The sequence below is a fragment of the Nerophis ophidion genome, linkage group LG19, assembly GCF_033978795.1.
Source record: "Nerophis ophidion isolate RoL-2023_Sa linkage group LG19, RoL_Noph_v1.0, whole genome shotgun sequence".
Taxonomy (NCBI): domain Eukaryota; kingdom Metazoa; phylum Chordata; class Actinopteri; order Syngnathiformes; family Syngnathidae; genus Nerophis; species Nerophis ophidion.
Window position 1 is genome coordinate 13,638,471 of NC_084629.1, and position 18,661 is coordinate 13,657,131.

Here is an 18,661-nt window from a genome sequence, read left to right on the forward strand (position 1 = left end):
AAGTACACGCGCATGATCTATTTCCTTTCATAGTGGCCAATAGTGAAGGCAGCAAGCGGCTATTAGGGGTGGGGCGTTTATTAGAGTGAGGCCTTTTTATGTTCAAAACCATTTAAAAATAATTAAAAATGTGAATTACAAAACCAATTAAATATCACAAAATTTCTAAAATAAATTATATAATTAATCAACATATACAGTGGGGCCAAAAAGTATTTAGTCAACCACCGATTGTGCAAGTTCTCCTACTTAAAATGATGACAGAGGTCTGTAATTTTCATCATAGGTGCACTTCAACTGTGAGACAGAATGTGAATTCAGGAATTCACATTGTAGGAATTTTAAATCATTTATTTGTAAATCATGGTGGAAAATAAGTATTTGGTCAAACATTCATAGCTCTCACTGATGGAATGAGGTTTTGGCTTAAAATCTCACGATACATGGCCCCATTCATTCTTTCCTTAACACGGATCAATCGTCCTGTCCCCTTAGCAGAAAAACAGCCCCAAAGCATGATGTTTCCACCCCCATGCTTCACAGTAGGTGTGGTGTTCTTGGGATGCAACTCAGTTTTCTTCTTCCTCCAAACACAACAAGTTGAGTTTATACCAAAAAGTTCTATTTTGGTTTCATCTGACCACATGACATTCTACCAATCTTCTGCTGTATTATCCATGTATCCATTTTGGTATAAACTCAACTCGTCGTGTTTGGAGGAAGAAGAATACTGAGTTGCATCCCAAGAACATTAAACCTACTGTGAAGCATGGGGGTGGAAACATCATGCTTTGGGGCTGTTTTTCTGCTAAGGGGACAGGACGATTGATCCGTGTTAAGGAAAGAATGAATGGGGCCATGTATTGTGAGATTTTGAGCCAAAACCTCCTTCCACCAGTGAGAGCTTTGAATGGTTGACCAAATACTTAATTTCTACCATAATTTACAGATAAATTATTTAAAATTCCTACAATGTGAATTCCTGGATTTTTTTTCCACATTCTGTCTCTCACAGTTGAAGTGTACCTATGATGAAAATTACAGACCTCTGTCATCATTTTAAGTGGGAGAACTTGCACAATCGGTGGCTGACTAAATACTTTTTTGCCCCACTGTATGTATTTATGTATAAATATATACACATATATATATATATATTTATTTATATACTGAGATAGGCTCCAGCATCCCCCGCGACCCTGAACGGGACAAGCGGTAAAAGATGGATGAATGGATGAATATATATTTAATTTAAGGTTTTTAAAATAATATATAATAAACACTTTCGCACTATAAATATTATTAAAATATTCCAACTTTTCGGAGTCAATGTTTCCCAGCTTTTGCTGCAGAAAAAGAAAGACAGAAATAAAGAAAAAAAAATGAAGTAAGTAAGTAAATACACATACAAAAAAAACTAACTCATTATAAATAAGTAGCTTGATAAGTAAATAAATACATCAATAAATAAAAATAATTCCCTAAATGAGTAAATACACAAATAAATGTGTAAATACAAATACCTAAATGAATTAACAAAAAAACAAAAAGAAAAATAGTTCACTAAATAAGTAGTTGGATAAATAAATTAATAAAAATAACTTATTAAAATAAGTGAATATACAAAAAGCGTGTAAAAACAAATACGTTAATAAATGAAAAAAAAATGAGAGAAAAAATAGCTCACGAGATAATTAGTTGGATGAATTAATAAATACAAATAAAGCACAAATAAAAAAAACTGTTAAATATATAAATACATGTATAATTATATAATTATATTAATACATAATATATATTTTACAACTGAAATAAATACAGTGTTCAGGCATCTATTTGTGGTGGTGTGGTCGGGCGGCGGGGGGAAGGGGGGCAGGGGAGGCAGCGGCAGCGATGACCAAGATGAAAGCGGAGTTGGAATATAATTACAACACTTTATGTACATATTTATATACATAATTATATGACATTTACATATTTATATAATATGTAACTACAAGCTCCATTCACAGACAGAGTCCCATTGCTTTTATGAGCAGTCGAGCGAGTCAAAAGCCGGAAAAAACAAATAAATAAATATATATATATTTTTTAAATAATCAATCAATCAATCAATGTTTATTTATATAGCCCCAAATCACAAATGTCTCAAAGGACTGCACGAATCATTACGACTACAACATCCTCGGAAGAACCCACAAAATAAAAATAAAAAGTTTTTTATTTGTGGCGGCCGTAATTCTTTCGTGGCGGGCCGCCACAAATAAATGAATGTGTGGGAAACCCTGAAATAATATGTAAGCATTGTCATAATATTACATATAATTGTAATATAATGTAATTGAACATATAATAATAAGTATGTGACACACATTTAATATATTATTCCATCTATCTTTCCAATTAATAATTATATTTACATCTTCGGCACCACATGGCGGTCATAGAGGTCATCACAACCCCAAACGGCAACATTTGGTATCTTTTCCTGAAAGATTGAAAAAGTGTTGATTTGAGGTGTGGTGTTGTCTATCAATGAGGCATTATTTGAGGAACTATGCAGCATCTGCTCCCATAACAGCGCCCCCCGCTGTCACAACTGGTAACGACACGACAAATAACGACACAAACGACTTGACCTCTTATTCCCGCAGCACACGGCGGCAGGAAATGAGGGCGGCGGTCAGTCCCTGTCGTCGCCGGGTTCCTGCCTGGAGGACTTCCGCACGTCGCCGTTCATCGAGTGCAACGGGGCCAAAGGCACGTGTCACTACTTCGCCAACAAGCACAGCTTCTGGCTGACCTCCATAGACCAGTCCTTCCACACCCAGCCGGCATCAGAGACGCTCAAAGCGGGCCAGCTCCTGTCGCGCATCAGCCGCTGCCAGGTCTGCATGAAGAACTTGTGAAAAAGGAAACCTTCTTCTCGCTTTATTTTTTTGTCATAAAGCAATGGATCTGACGCCACTCGTGCATGCAAAGACTTTGTTTGGTGCCTTGAGATGCCATAATGAAGCCAGCGACGTTACGGTTGTGTTTTATATGTTTGATGTGTCTGGTATGGTGCTTACTTTTTTAACTTATTATTACCTCAGACTGTTCACTACTTCTTCCAGCAAACATGCTTGTGAGTCTTAAAGCCACTAACTCCGCACTATCGTTGCTTATTAATACGTCATTATTATTTTATCGCCCATGTTACATGCACTTCTAGTATGAGTTATAGCCAGCGTCATCTTCCATGTTCATGCACTGATTCTCTTTTTTGGAAGTATCCGACTGAACCTGACCATTTCCCTGTTCATTGGAATTGTATTTCCCCCCCCCGTTAAATTTGACCAATCCACAAATGATTAAACTACCAGGTGCACACGCGGTGTAAACAACCTTCATTTCAAAGTCCAAAATGGTTTGATCTGGGTTGTTTTTATTTCAAACGAGGGTGTTTGGTTCGTTTTGGGCAAATAATCACACACAAGTCAGTCAAACCGAATAGAAGATGGTGTTTTTGTTCCCCTGGATGAGTTGATTTGTATTCAGAGTGAGTCGGGAGAACAAAATGTACAGTATAATCCGTGGTTTTACTTTTTTTTTTTTTTACACAAACTAACCAACCATACTTCATCTACCCATCAAGACAGAGCTTGTCTACCTGAATACAGCAAAAGTGGTAACTCGGCTTACCAGTTTTTCATGATATGACCGTTCTACCGGTTAGTTGTTGTGCTTTAAAGCAGTGGTCCCCAACCTTTTTGTAGCTGTGGACCGGTCAACACTTGATAATTTGTCCCATGGGGGGGTGATGATTTTTTTTTAATTAAAAAAAAAAAAAAAATTGTCATGAAAAAGGGAGGGTTTTTTTGGGTTGCTGCACTAATTGTAAGTGTAGCTTGTGTTTTTTATGTTGATTTAATAAAAAATATATATATATATAAAAAATTATTCTGCGGCCCAGTACCAATCGAGCCTGGTGGTTGGGGACCACTGCTTTAAATTGTTAGCAAAAAATGGGGTTATGGGCCTCCCCAACTTGAGTAATAGTCACAATGAACAACGTAAAATCCAACCAAAACATCCTCTGTCTTACACGCTTGCAATAGCTTATAGGTAGAAATCAACAAAACATACTTTTTCCAAGCGGTGCCAAAAAGAAGAAGCGGCTGGTGTAATTTAATTAAAGAAAGAAATCATCAAAAAACATGACCGGGCGAGTAGCCGACTTTTACTGCGACAATAATCTGTGCCATAATGAAGCAGGATAAGCCGACAACACCAAAATAATAACCCGGCAGGTATTTGTGCAAATACAGAGAAGCTGCTGATGGTGTGTTTGACGGAAAAGCAGTGCAAACCGCAGAATTCCACTTTACAAAGTAAATGCTGTACATTATTATACTACTTTGTTTTCCATTCATTATTTCTTCTCTTGGGTGGAACAAAATAATTGGATTTCCAATTAATTCAATGGGGAACATAATTTTGAAATACAAGTATTTTAAGTCAGGAGCTCCGTCACAGAACCAATTAAACTTGTAAAATAAAAGGTGCTACCTTAAAACCAATCCAAAAGATCTGAAAAAAAAAAAAGATTGACATTTTCCTATAATAAAAAATGTAAATGCAATTAATCCATTTCAAACGTATTAACGCAAAACATTTTACAGAGTGTAATTATATTCTTTTTTAATGCAAAAAACAATATTTACATATAAATGACAAGTTAAATGTCACTTTCTTGAAAACGTGTTGGCAAAAACTGCGATGGGCGAAGAGGGGTGATGGGGAGGGGAAAGCCACACGGACAGAACTTTTGATACTTGGCTACGAATTCTTTCTCACCTTTTTTTTTTAATCAAAGTACTGGCACTCACAACATTCTTTGGCCCCATAGTGGATTATTTTGCAGTCGTACGAAAAAAACCAAGAGGGAACCAATGGACTAGTTGTGTAGGATTTTAGCTGAAATGTTTGTGGAACACCCAAATAATGCAAAAAGCGTGGCATATAAAAACAGAGGTACCACTGTTCTTTTTCCTATAGAAAAAAGTTAAGAGATCAAATATTGGTCGTCTTCTTGTATCCATTCTAGAGCAGTGGTTCTTAACCTTGTTGGAGGTACCGAACCGCACCAGCTTCATAAGTGCATTCACCGAACCCTTCTTTAATGAAATATATATATTTTTTTTTCAAATTCAAGTCAAAGTTTATTTTTTACCGGTGCCCCAAATGAGCCATGCGCAAATATCACCTTGTTCAAAGAACAAAACCAACACAGTGCATGAACTCACAACAAATTACACACCTGCAAATCAGTGTGACTTCTGATTCTCCATACGCCGATATGGAGAAGTTTATATTTGCACGAGGAATCGGGTGTGTCTCGACCTCCGCGGCGGAGGGTCCGTCGAATCCCTGAGGCCGACTCACCGAACCCCGAGGGTTCGATCGAACCCAGGTTAAGAACCACTGGTCTAGAGATTTAAACATGCAAACTAACCAGCAGGTGGCATCAAAGGACTTCTCCTCAAGCAAGTCTGAGCTTTTCTTCCAGTCATTCACACACCACTGACTGGAGAGCTGCAGAAAGACCTGTTTGAAAAAACATTGTGTCACCAAGTTTGTTAGCATGTCAGCAGTGTTTAATTTCCAGATAAGTCGGTGAACCGTCAGCCAGTTAAGAGGATTTGCTGATTTTGAAAACATTACAACATATTTTTTGTTGCCTGCTATTCAGGTCGATGTGGTATTAAACATACAGTAATACAAATACATCCATGATTATCTTATTATAGTTGATCAAATGAGTCCAAGGGCTGTCATTTCATGGAGACTGTCGCCAACTGCAAAATAAAAATCTTTATTTAGTCATATTCAAGCAGGGTTTGTCTGTGCCGTTAACATAATATATAGTACATATCAACGCAGGTCACAGGACGTTTCATGTGATGAATGAAAGTATTATTAAATGTATCAAATAGTGCAAAGTGCCACCTGCAGGACGATGAATGCTGCAAGCTTTGAAAAAGATGACCAGATGGTGCTAAAGTGTCTTGGTGGCAGCAGACATCTTTGGTTGTCGTCTGGCTTCACAGTGTTGGGGTTTCTCCTTTACCGCGTATACTTAAGTGGTAGCATCAGTCGTTAAAACCTGAGGGGTCCTAGCAGCAGGACAGGTGGCCCCGCTTGCCCCTGCACTCTTGCAAGTCCACGGTGGAAGACTCCTTGTTCTCGTTCCTCTTCCTAAGCATGGATGGCAGCAACAGGTCAAACAGTGTTTCGAACACAGCGTCCACGTTGTAGCCCGTCTTGGCGCTGGTTTCGAAGCACATCTTCTCTCCTGGCAGGCTGCTCCTCTCGTCCACGCCCTTGTAGCGAAGAATTCTCCCGTAGAAGGCCACGGCGTCCTCGCGGCTAACCTGCTTCTGGAGCGTGACGCCTGGGAAGAACAGGGGCGAGGCAGGAGGTGTGGGGCAGGCAGACAGGGCCTCCGATTGGTCCTCCTGGAATTCCGTCGGCTCCTCCTCTTGACACAGCTGAGCTGTATTGTCCGTGAGGTCTGCCTTGTTGCCTACTACGGCGTAGATGCAGTCGTGGTTGGCAGTGTCCGTCAGGGACAGGAAGCGCTCCTCCAGCTCGGCAAGGCTCTGCCAGTTTGTGACGTCGTAGGTCAGGATGACGGCGGCGGCGCCACGACAATACATGGAGCCCAAACCGTGGAACTGTTCCCTGCCTGCGAAAACATGGCGAGTGTAAAGTATCGTGGAACATGTCAAGTGCAAATTAAAACTTTTGTGCAACAGTAAGACTGACTATACACACTTACTTAGGTCCAAAAGGGACCCACTCATAAAAGTCACACAAATGTGTTACGTTAAAAGCTTGAATTATTTTAACAACTTCAGATCTATCTATTGATGTAACGTTTTTTGTTGTTTTTGACTTAACTTTTATGCATTATTTCTACAAAAAAAAGATGCATAGTGGAATATTTGAGGTTTGGAAATTACAGCCTTGAATGGGACAACATTGATTTTAAGACAGTAAACCAGTGGTGTCCAAACTACTACAGTATCTTTAATTTGGCACACATTCAAAAAGTAAATTGGTCGGCAGAGTGTTTACATACTAAATTTACATGTCTAGTGTATTAATAGATGATTATTTGCCAGCATCTTGTGGACAATGTGAGTGACTCAGACAAGAGACCATGAATTGCATGCACTCATATGACCAAATCCAAACAACCTCCTCTAGTCATGGCGTAGAAAAAAAACAATTTCAACCAGCACAAAAAGTCAACATGTCATGCAACACAATCTTTTCAATGAACTTTGTGGCTATTATGAAAACCGCTAAGCACCATAAAAAACTCCAAATGACACCCATTTAAATCCATTGCAAGGCATGATTGAAAAATGCAAAAACCTCTCTCCACGCTTATCCATGTTTGCCGCATTTTAGCTGCTTGATATTTCAAATGATTACAAAACTTTAATAATTATGAGAGACAAGAACACAAGTCTTGTTTTTTTAGAATCCTCAAGATGATTAAAAAAACTTTTGCAAAATGCAGCTAATGGGAGTCACCGTTCTAGTCTTCAAAGCCATCTAAAACAACTTCAAAACCCTCCATCACCGTTTTGTATACACACTGCAAGTAGACACATACATACATACATACATATATATATAAATATATATGTATATACATATACACACACACACACACACACACACACACACACACACACACACACACACAAACACATTGCATTTTGGTCATTTTATGCATTCCCAGACCTTCTTCCTTTAGCGTATTTATTTCCATTTCTATTGCAGCATACTTCCAACTTCCACCAAAAAATATGTGTTCCTACTTCTGCAAAACAATGTGATGTTGTAATAATGGCAGACTTGGTGACAGAAAAAAAATACAACTATTTCTGGACATATTAGGATTTTCCAACCATATATTTTTGAAGCTGAATATACATAGGATGAACTATTGGTTATCAAGGCGAGCACAAACAGACGGAAGCTGAGAGAACAAGGTCGGCTTGACTTGCCCGTATTAATATGGAACTTGGAGCCAAGCTATGCCGATATAAATGGCGTGCTTACCCAAAGTCAACTTGGAAAAACTCCCCCGACCAGCTGGAACAAACAGACAAGTGTCCGTCAAGTGAGTCACTATAATATTGATCATAATACATGCAGCACACCATGCATGTTGTTACAACTACATATGATGTCGAGCTAGCAGTGTACAAACAAAACGTGAAATGTGGGGTAATATTTTGCAGATATTGTAATATGATTGTTCATGTTTTTCACTCAGTACGGATTAGTGTCCTATCACATTGTGTTGTCCATTACAAAAACTCAAAAGCCATTCAGCTGCTGATGCAAAACTAGCTTGTCTTTTGCCGTAGCTAGCTAACGACTAATTCCGTCCCAAGGCAATATGCTATACGCAAGAAAAAGAGTTCCTCAGTATTTGCTCTTACAATAACAATGTTGCTATAGCTTGGTTATTATAAAGGTTACGGAATGTAAATGAAATATTGTTGGCGGTTTTTGGATGCATTTTTAAGTGATTTAGCGGCAGAATGGATTGTTCCCGTTAGCTGCGTATATATATTATATATTTTATTCTAACAATATTGCAGTTAAAGGCCTACTGAAATAAGATGTTCCTATTTAAAAGGGGATAGCAGGTCCATTCTATGTGTCATACTTGATAATTTCGCTATATTAGCATATTTTTGCTGAAAGGATTTAGTAGAGAACATCGACGATAAAGTTAGCAACTTTTGGTCGCTAATAAAAAAGCCTTGCCTTTACCGGAAGTCGCAGACGATGACATCACCGGTGTGAGGGCTCCTCACATCCTCACATTGTTTATAATGGGAGCCTACAACAGCAATAGCTATTCGGACCGAGAAAACAATAATTTCCCCATCAATTTGAGCGAGCATGAAAGATTTGTGGCTGAGGATATTGATAGCGAAGGACAAGAAAAAAAATAAAATAAAAAAATAAAGTTTAAAAAAAAGGCGATTGCATTGGGAGTGATTCAGATGTTTTTAAACACATTTATTAGGATAATTCTGGGAAATCCCTTATCTTTCTATTGTGTTGCTAGTGTTTTAGTGAGTTAAATCGTACCTGATAGTCGGAGGGGTGTGTCCACGTGTGTGTTGATGCCAGTGTCTGAGGGAAGTCACGGCAGCTGTATGGACGGCGCAAGCTGAAGGCGATGAGAAAATTCCTCCTTGCTCCTTGTAAGAGGCGACTTTTTACCACAATTTTCTCACCGAAACCTGCCGGTTGACAAGTGGTCGGGATCCATGTTCGCTTGACCGCTCTGATCCATAGTAAAGCTTCCCCTCCGGGAATTTTAAACAAGGAAACACTGTGTGTTTGTGTGGCTAAGGACTAAAGCTTCCCACCTCCATCATTCTACTTTGACTTCTCCATTATTAATTGAACAAATTGCAAAAGATTCAGCAACAAAGACGTCCACAATACTGTGTAATTGCGCAATGAAAAGAGACGACTTTTAGCCGCAAGTAGTGCTGCGCTAATATGTCCCCTCCAACTCAAGACATCACGCGCACGCGTCATCATAAACGTCATCATTCCGCGACGTTCTCAACAAGAAACTCGGCGGGAAATTTAAAATTGTAATTTAGTAAACTAAACCGGCCGTATTGGCATGTGTTGCAATGTTAATATTTTATCATTGATATATAAACTATCAGACTGCGTGGTCGGTAGTAGTGGGTTTCAGTACCCCTTTAAAAATAATGCAATTATACAAAAATACATATATTTCACAACTCCCTGGGAAAAATGTCATACCGCTTTGATTGATTGATAGAAACTTGTATTAGTAGATTGCACAGTTCAGTACATATTCCGTACAATTGACCACTAAATGATAACACCCGAATAAGTTTTTCAACTTGTTTAAGTCGGGGTCCACGTAAATCAATTCACGGTAACCTTCAAACTGAACAATCCTATCACATAAAAAACACATGTAATGCCCGTTTGGTGCATATAGTTTAAACAGTATGAAAGTGCTTTTCCTAAACCCTGAAGGCAACAAACACACTGTTTAGTGAGACGGTATCTCTCTTGTCTTTCTTTAGGGTAGCGGGGGTGCTGGAGCCTGTATATCACACACATCCATCCATCCATCCATTTTCTACCGCTTATTCCCTTTCGGGGTCGCGGGGGGCGCTGGCGCCTATCTCAGCTACAATCGGGCGGAAGGCGGGGTACACCCTGGACAAGTCGCCACCTCATCGCAGGGCCAACACAGATAGAAAGACAACATTCACACTCACACTAGGGCCAATTTAGTGTTGCCAATCAACCTATCCCCAGGTGCATGTCTTTGGAAGTGGGAGGAAGCCGGAGTACCCGGAGGGAACCCACGCATTCACGGGGAGAACATGCAAACTCCACACAGAAAGATCCCGAGCCTGGATTTGAACCCAGGACTGCAGGACCTTCGTATTGTGAGGCAGACGCACTAACCCCTCTGCCACCGTGAAGCCCTCAGATATCACACACAACAACGCAATAATAATGAGTGGGACCGGAGGACACAAATCTTAGCAACATTAGCATAGCCATGTTAGCAAAAGTGCTAACATCACTCTTACATTTTTGACAGCACCATGCTAGGTTTTATGCTGATAAAAACTCAATGAGCATATCTAACAGCTCCCTGCCTGACAGATAGTTGGCAGAGCTCCAAGTTTTCTATTAAGATGCGTAGCAAAGCCTGCCTTAAGCTGTCCTCTGTGAGGTGGTGGGCACCCTATGTGGGCTTGATGAGCCCACACAGGGTGGGCTCATCAAGCTACAGGTGGGTCGGAGACAGTATCATCTCCATGAGGAAAGTATTTTTCCACTGATTTCAAAAGTGAGAGATTTTTCTCACGTTTGGTGCTCAGAAACCGCCTGTAGGGCAGGGGTAGGGAACCTTTGGCTCTTTTGATGACTGCATCCAGCTCTCAGACTAATCTTACTTGACATTGCTTAACACAGGGGTGCCCACACTTCTTCTGCAGGCCAGCTCATTTTCAATTGACCAAGTTGAGAGGATCTACCTCATTCATATATATCATTTATATGTTTTTACTTATGAAACATACGTTTTTGTTAACAGATTAAAGGTTTTTAATGATAATGCAATAATGTTTAGCAAATATAGAATCCTCTCTTTCATGAAGACAAAAATATAAGTTGGAGTATTACCTGATTCAGATGACTTGCATTGATTGGAATCCGACAGAAGTGCGGATAACGTCGGCATTTTCAAATGGAGGAGAACAAAAGTCCTCCTTTCTGTCCGATACCATATGAAAGTGGTTGGTTTTTGGCATCATTTGTCCAGCTTCCATACTCGTTTTTATACACTTTACAAGAAATCCATTAGCTCCGTAGCTTGCTAGCTTGTGCACGCCAGCTTTCTGAGACTCTTTTTTTGTTAGCGCAGGCAAGAGGAAGCAGCGCTTTTATTGTGAAGACAGGAACTGTGCAGTCGGTCTTTGACAGCAGGTACGGCGCGAATGTGTTGAAATAAAAAGTGTTTCTCGCCTTCCTGTCTATCACTTTTTCTTAATAATGAGCTCGCAGCAGCCAGTGTCAACTCACAAGACTCTCAGGTGTCGTGAATGTCAATCAAGTGACGAAAGTGACGTCTTGGTGAAGATTGATGATCGCTAATTTTTAGGTCTGGTTTTTTTTAAATGCCTGGCTGGCGATCGACTAACACGCCTTGCGCGATCAACCGGTAGCTCGCGATCGACGTAATAGGCGCTGTCACGCCAAATTTCTTCTCCCCTACAAAAACCTTCCCCCCCATTTACTTCCGGGGTCATGATTAATACAGACATTTTTTTAACGCTATATTATAAAAATATAACGCTATATTATAAAAATACAGACGTTTTGTTAACGTTATATTATAAAAAAAAAAAATTTACAAACACAAGCTATGGGATGACGCATTTACTTCCGGGGTCACGTTTCCTCTTATGTCATCCCATAGCTTGTGTTTTTAAATTGTTTTTTAAATTTTTTTATAATATAGTTTTAATAAAACGTCTGTATTTTTATAATACAGCGTTATATTTTTATAATATAGCGTTAACAAAACGTCTGTATTAATCATGACCCCGGAAGTAAATGGCGCGGGGGGGGGGGGAAATCACAGTGTTAAAAATTATGTTCAAAATATAAAATATTCTCATGCATTTTAATCCATGCATCCATTTTCCACATGTTCAAGGTTGCGGCTGACTCAGCTAATCCCAACTGTCTTTCGAGGTGCAGGAGGGTCGCATTAATGGCAAGAAGTATTTTATTTATTATTGGTTAGCTTCACGGAAACAATGTCATTAAAAAATATATGTGAATTATTATACTCTAAAAATGTTGGTCTTACTTAAAAATGCACACATTTAGTCTTATTCAGTGTTAAAAAATACTATATGGTTCTCCCGGAAATACATTTTAAAATATTTGGCTTTCATGGCTCTCTCAGCCAAAAAGGTTCCCGACCCCTGCTAGGGGGAACATATTACCTTTATAACGTATTTTAAAAATCACTTGTGCGTGAAAGGGCACAATAAATAGTTTTCTTGGTATTTATTTACCCTGCGGTCTTCAACGTTTATCCTTGCTATGACGCTCCTAAATGTGTTTGCTAAGCTACTCATGTATGAACGCCTGTGCCAAGTACTCTCATGTTGTAGCACGACGTGAGAAATGTCAGCGGTTTCAACACAGCAAAACTTTTTATTGTTGGGAAGGTTGCCCAATGAATGCAACCACAATGACCATAAATTCTAACAATGTGCCGAGCAGAGGGTATTTCTCTGAATACAACACACTGAGAGGGAGTACAATATTGAGCAATCCTCATATTTGTGGAAAAAGCCTGAAGAGACATAAGGTCTTCTTGTCATAGGCTTGTCAGGTGACTCAAGAGGAACCTTAATCAAACACGAGGCTCTCAAACTCAGCTGTTCAAAATGAACAACATTTTTTTTAAAAAGCTGATTTGATTGTGTTCAAAAACGTCCAAGACTTTTCCCGTCATGATCTAACATTTAAAACAAACACTAGAATGCGCAGTTTGAGTGACTCAGCAAACTATTTCTTATCTAAGTGTTTTTGTTGTTGACATATTTCAGACAAGCAGCAGCAGTCCGGCTATAATGATTCACGTCCTAAGCAGCACGGACAGTAAACATCATGAAAGAACATTATTATCTTTTAGATTAGTTCTCACAAAGCTTGCATAATCAATTGTGTGGTGACGGAAAAGCGGACAAACGTCCTCTTGTGTCGGACTGCTGAGGCGGAATTTGTCACGGAGCTTTGAAGGCAGAGATTATTTCACCTATTATTCACTTTTCCATTTGTGTTTACTCAAAAATTGTCCAGTCTAACTAATGCGGTCCCCTCCAAGGTTTCTTATTGTATCCCATTAGGTTGAGTTTTTTCTTGCCCTGATGTGGGAGCTCAGCTGAGGATGTCATTGTAGCTTGTGCAGCCCTTTGAGACACTTGTGATTTAGGGCTAAACAAATAAACTTTGATTGATTGAAACTTTGAGTTCAAACCCTGTTTTAGGGCATTGGGGGGGAATGTGACTGTAAAGTCACCCGCAACATAAAAGGATTCACAGAAGCAGCACTACTACAGCATATTTTGAGATTGTTTTGTTATTATGTTTGACCGTTGGCTTAACTTCTTTTTACACCTATGAGGAAAATAAATATTGGATGGGGAAATTAGTTTTGATAACAAATTGTACCGTCCGGTTCGCTACTTCAGTGTTTTCAAACATTTTTTGCATTGAAAAAATTCAGACGCACACCACCAGCAGAAATAATTAAAAAACGAAAATCAGTTGACAGTAAAAAGTTGTTTTGGATATGACTTTAAACCATAACCAACCATGCATCAGTATAGCTCTTGTCTCAAAGTAGGTCTACTGTCACGACCTGTCACATCACACCATGACTTATTTTGAGTTTTTTGCAGTTTTCCTGTGTGTAGTGTTTTACTTCTTGTCTTGCACTCCTACATTGATGGCTTTTTCTTTTTTTGGTGTTTTCTGTAGCAGTTTCATGTCTTCCTTTGAGCGATATTTCCCACATCTACCTTGTTTTAACAATCAATAATACTTAAGTTGTTTTTATCCTTCTATGTGTGGACGTCTTTAATTGTCATGTCATGTTCGGATGTACATTGTGGACGCCGTCTTAGCACCACAGTAAGTCTTTGCTGTCGTCCAGCATTCTGTTTTTGTTTACATATTAGTCCATAGCCTAGTCACCTCTTGTCTGGACTATTGCAACTCTCTCCTGTTTGGTCTCCCTCACAAGTCACTTCACAAACTTCAGCTTCTCCAGAACTCTGCAGCCTGGATAATCAGCAGAACCCCTTCAATCCAGCACATCACCCCTGTTCTGCAGCAACGCCACTGGCTACCCGTCAAACATCGTATTCACTTTAAAATAATTCTCCTCACTTTCAAAGCCATCCATAACCTCTCTCCATTATATCTCTCTGACCGGATCCATGTCGCCACGCCCTCACGTTCCCTAAAATCCTCTTCATCCATCCATCCATCTCACTGTCCCCTTTTTTAAACTGTCCACCATGGGTGCCCGAGCTTTCAGCCGCTCTGCCCCACATCTTTGGAACTCATTACCACCAGACCTTTGCAACTTGGACTCAATATCCCTCTTCAAGTCAAGACTCAAAACACACCTATTCCGGACTGCTTATTCTTTGTAATCATCCTATCTTATCTCTCTTTGTTGTTATTATTGTTGTTTTTATCCAATTTGATTTTATTGTTTTGATTTCGTACGGTGTCCTTGAGTGCCCAGAAAGGCGCCTTATAAATAAAATGTATGATCATCATTATTATTATTACTTTGTAGCCAGTTCAGTTTTAGTTTTGTTCCGCATAGCCTTCCCTAGGCTTCAATGCCTTTTCTTAGGGGGCACTCACCTTTTGGTTATTTTTGGTTTAAGCATTAGACACTTTTTTACCTGCACACTGCCTCCCGCTGTTTCCGACATCTACAAAGCAATTAGCTACCGGCTGCCACCTACTGATATAGAAGAGTATTACGCGGTTACTCTGCCGAGCTCTCGACAGCACAAACACTAGTGATGGGTTGATGAGGCGTCATTTAGCGGTAGGGGGTGGGACGGAGGCGTGGTTGGGGGCGTGGTTGGAGCAGTGGCGTGGTTAAGAGGGGAGGAGTATATTTACATCTACAATTCACCAACTTGAGTATTTTATATATATTCCATATATATATATATATGTATGAAATACTTGACTTTCAGTGAATTTTAGCTATATATATTTATTTTATTATATATGTAAATAAAAGAAATAGTTGAATTTCAGACGGCACCTGTCAAAGACAGTAATAAAAACACACTTGTTCTACTAACTGTACTCAATAACCAGGCGAGGTGATGAAGTTACGTCTCTTTACTGTGGGCTTCAGAACAGACTCCCTCACTTACCGTCAGGAGCACAACGCCACGTAAATCGTTGGCCAATCAAAAGGCAACCCCATAACGCAGTAGCCAACATTCACCAGGAGATGGCAACAGAAAACATAGAATCACTCTATTACAGACGACGTCGCCATCGCCGTAACTTCCTCGTTCTTCTGCTTTGTCTCCTTGTGTGTGCAGTTTTTTATTAAAATCTGTAGATGTTGTAACATGATTGAGCAGGCAAGCTGTTTATATAGTGGAAAAGCGGACGTGAAAACAGGCTGTTCCCACTCAGGTCGGCATGGAGCTGGAGAGGGCGATTTAGCTCGGTTGGTAGAGTGGCCGTGCCAGCAACTTGAGGGTTGCAGGTTCGATTCCCGCTTCCGCCATCCTAGTCACTGCCCTTGTGTCCTTGGGCAAGACACTTTACCCACCTGCTCCCAGTGCCACCCACACTGGTTTGAATGTAACTTAGATATTGGGTTTCACTATGTAAAGCGCTTTGAGTAACTAGAGAAAAAGCGCTATATAAATATAATTCACTTCACTTCCAGGTCCGTCTGAAATTCGGGAGATTTTCGGGAGAAAATTTCTTCCAGGGGGTTTTCGGGAGTGGCGCTGTATTCCGGGAGTCTCCCGGAAAATCCGGGAGGGTTGGCAAGTACGTATTAAGGTGCGGGCTGCAAAATGACGTCTCACGGGCCGCAATTGGCCCGCGGGCCGCGTGTTCGAGCCCCCTGCTCTATGAGCTCGACGCATGCGCCGATGCATCGGTGTTGCCGGACCCGTCACTAACTGACACTCAAAAACAACACGTAATTTGCAGACTATATTTACTGGTTGGCAAAAAAATATTTTTAACCCAAATAGGTGAAATTAGGTTGTATCTCACGGCACACTAATGTGCCACGGCACAGTGGTTGAAAAACACTGGTCCACTTGACATGAAGGTACGACCTCCATCCAGACTGAGGTCACATGCTACTTATTACTCAGACCATAAGTTATTGGGCCAACACAACAAGCAAGCTACGGTACTTTTAGATTCTGACAAAAACATGTTTGTTTGTTTTTTTAAAGGTAATATTACCTGCAGTGTCCCATATGGATACGTTGTAAGGTCCCCACTGTTTGAGAAAGAACGCCCCTCCGACCGTGCTGATGGTGTCTGTGAACTTCCGCTCCGTGTACCTGTGGAGCAGCGACGTCTTGCCCACATTCATGTCTCCCAGCAGGACCACCTTCACGTCGGGCTTCCTCATCTTCGACGACTGGGGCATGTTCTCCGTGTGTTACCGTCCAGACAGTGACGAATAAAAAAAAGACAGCGAGCTAGTTCGTAAGAGTCGCCATGTTTTTCAAGTGGCCAAGTATAAAATGGTGGCTGTTGACGGTGCGCTGTTTCATCCTCAAAATCAGAGCTGGGTGACTTTTCGTGAACTTTTCTAGAAGTGAGGTGAAACGGGAAGTGAAAACGAGGAACTTTGTCCTCAATCACGCCTCTCAGGTTCAACATCGGACGCTGTTGGCCACGCCCATTTTAAACCCCTAAATTCAGTCGTGTCTAATAGAAATATCAAATATCGAACCCAGAGTAAAGTGAGGGTGTCGACATTTTGTATCGATCCATTAAACATCCCAACAGGATTCAATGATTCAATTACTTTACTCGCTTCGGGGGTCGGCAACCCGCGGCTCTGGAGCTGCATGCAACTCTTTAGCACCGCCCTAGTGGCTCTCTGGAGCTTTATTCAAAATATATGAAAAATGGAAAAAAATGAAGGGGAAAAAAACATATTTTTTTGTTTTAATATGGTTTCTGTAACAGGACATAAATGACACAAACCTCCCTATTTGTTAGAAAGCACACTGTATGTATTAAAGGTCTACTGAAATGACATCTTCTTATTTAAACGGGGATAGCAGGTCCATTCTATGTGTCATACTTGATCATTTCGCGATATTGCCATATTTTTGCTGAAAGGATTCAGTAGAGAACATCGACGATAAAGTTCGCAACTTTTGGTCGCTAATAAAAAAGCCTTGCCTTCACCGGAAGTCGCAGACGATGACGTCACCCGTGTGAGGGCTCCTGACATCCTCACATTGTTTATGATAGGAGCCTCCAACCAAAAGAGCTATTCGGACCGAGAAAACGACAATTTCACCATTAATTTGAGCGAGGATGAAAGATTTGTGGCTGAGGATATTGATAGCGAAGGACTAGAAAAAAAGAAAAAGAAAAAAATAATGTTAAAAAAAAAAGCAGATTGCATTGTGAGCGATTCAGATGTTTTTAGACACATTTACTAGGATAACTCTGGGAAATCCCTTATCTTTCTATTGTGTTGCTAGTGTTTTATTGAGTTAAATAGTACCTGATAGTCGGAGGGGTGTGTCCAAGGGTGTGTTGACGTCAGTGTCCGAGGGAAGTCACGGCAACTACATGGACGGCGCAAACTCCACAGATCTCCTGTAAGAGGCGACTTTTTACCACAATTTTCTCACCGAAACCTGCCGGTTGACAAATGGTCGGGATCCATGTTCGCTTGACCGCTCTGATCCGTGTGTTTGTGTGGCTAAAGGCTAAAGCTTCCCACCTCCATCTTTCTACTTTGACTTCTCCATTATTAATTGAACACATTGCAAAAGATTCAGCAACACAGATGTCCAGAATACTGTGTAATTGCGCGATGAAAGGAAACGACTTTTGGCCGCAAGTGGTGCTGCGCTAATATGTCCCCTCCAACTCGAGACGTCACACGCACACGTCATCATTCCGCGACGTTTTCAACAAGAAACTCGGCGGGAAATTTAAAATGGTAATTTAGTAAACTAAACCGGCCGTATTGGCATGTGTTGCAATGTTAATATTTCATCATTGATGTATAAACTATCAGACTGCGTGGTCGGTAGTTGTGGGTTTCAGTAGGCCTTTAAACATGCTTCACTGATTCGAGTATTTGGCGAGCGCCGTTTTGTCCTACTAATTTTGGCGGTCCTTGAACCCACCGTAGCTTGTTTACATGTATAACTTTCTCCGACTTTCTAAGGCAGGGGTGTCAAACTAATTTTAGATTGGGGGCCAGATGGAGAAAAATCTT

At 40.4% G+C, this 18,661-nt stretch overlaps 2 protein-coding genes across 4 annotated transcripts in view; one reads left to right on the forward strand and one right to left on the reverse strand.

The window, feature by feature from the left end:
• col4a2 (collagen, type IV, alpha 2) overlaps positions 1-3,372 on the forward strand; it is a 138,766-nt gene extending 135,394 nt beyond the window's left edge. For all 3 annotated transcript variants that reach the window (XM_061879197.1, XM_061879195.1, XM_061879198.1), the window contains one exon: positions 2,655-3,372. In XM_061879197.1, coding sequence (XP_061735181.1) covers positions 2,655-2,909 — 255 coding nt within the window. In that variant the 3' untranslated portion in view covers positions 2,910-3,372. The remainder of the gene's footprint in view (positions 1-2,654) is intronic.
• A 2,245-nt stretch (positions 3,373-5,617) lies between these two features.
• rab20 (RAB20, member RAS oncogene family) lies at positions 5,618-17,078 on the reverse strand. Its single transcript, XM_061879200.1, has 2 exons — positions 16,648-17,078; positions 5,618-6,730 (listed from the first exon to the last, which is right to left on the reverse strand). Exons 1-2 carry the CDS (start codon positions 16,835-16,837, stop codon positions 6,159-6,161), a joined length of 762 nt encoding a protein of 253 aa, XP_061735184.1. The 5' UTR covers positions 16,838-17,078; the 3' UTR covers positions 5,618-6,158.
• Between the last annotated feature and the right edge of the window lie 1,583 nt (positions 17,079-18,661).

Coding starts and splice junctions, on each gene's coding strand:
- rab20 (XM_061879200.1), bottom strand. CDS start 16,837: ATGCCCCAGTCGTCGAAGATGAGGAAGCCCGACGTGAAGGTGGTCCTG. Junction 6,731..16,647: donor ATCCATATGGGACACTGCAG/GTAATATTACCT, acceptor ATGTTTTCGCAG/GCAGGGAACAGTTCCACGGT.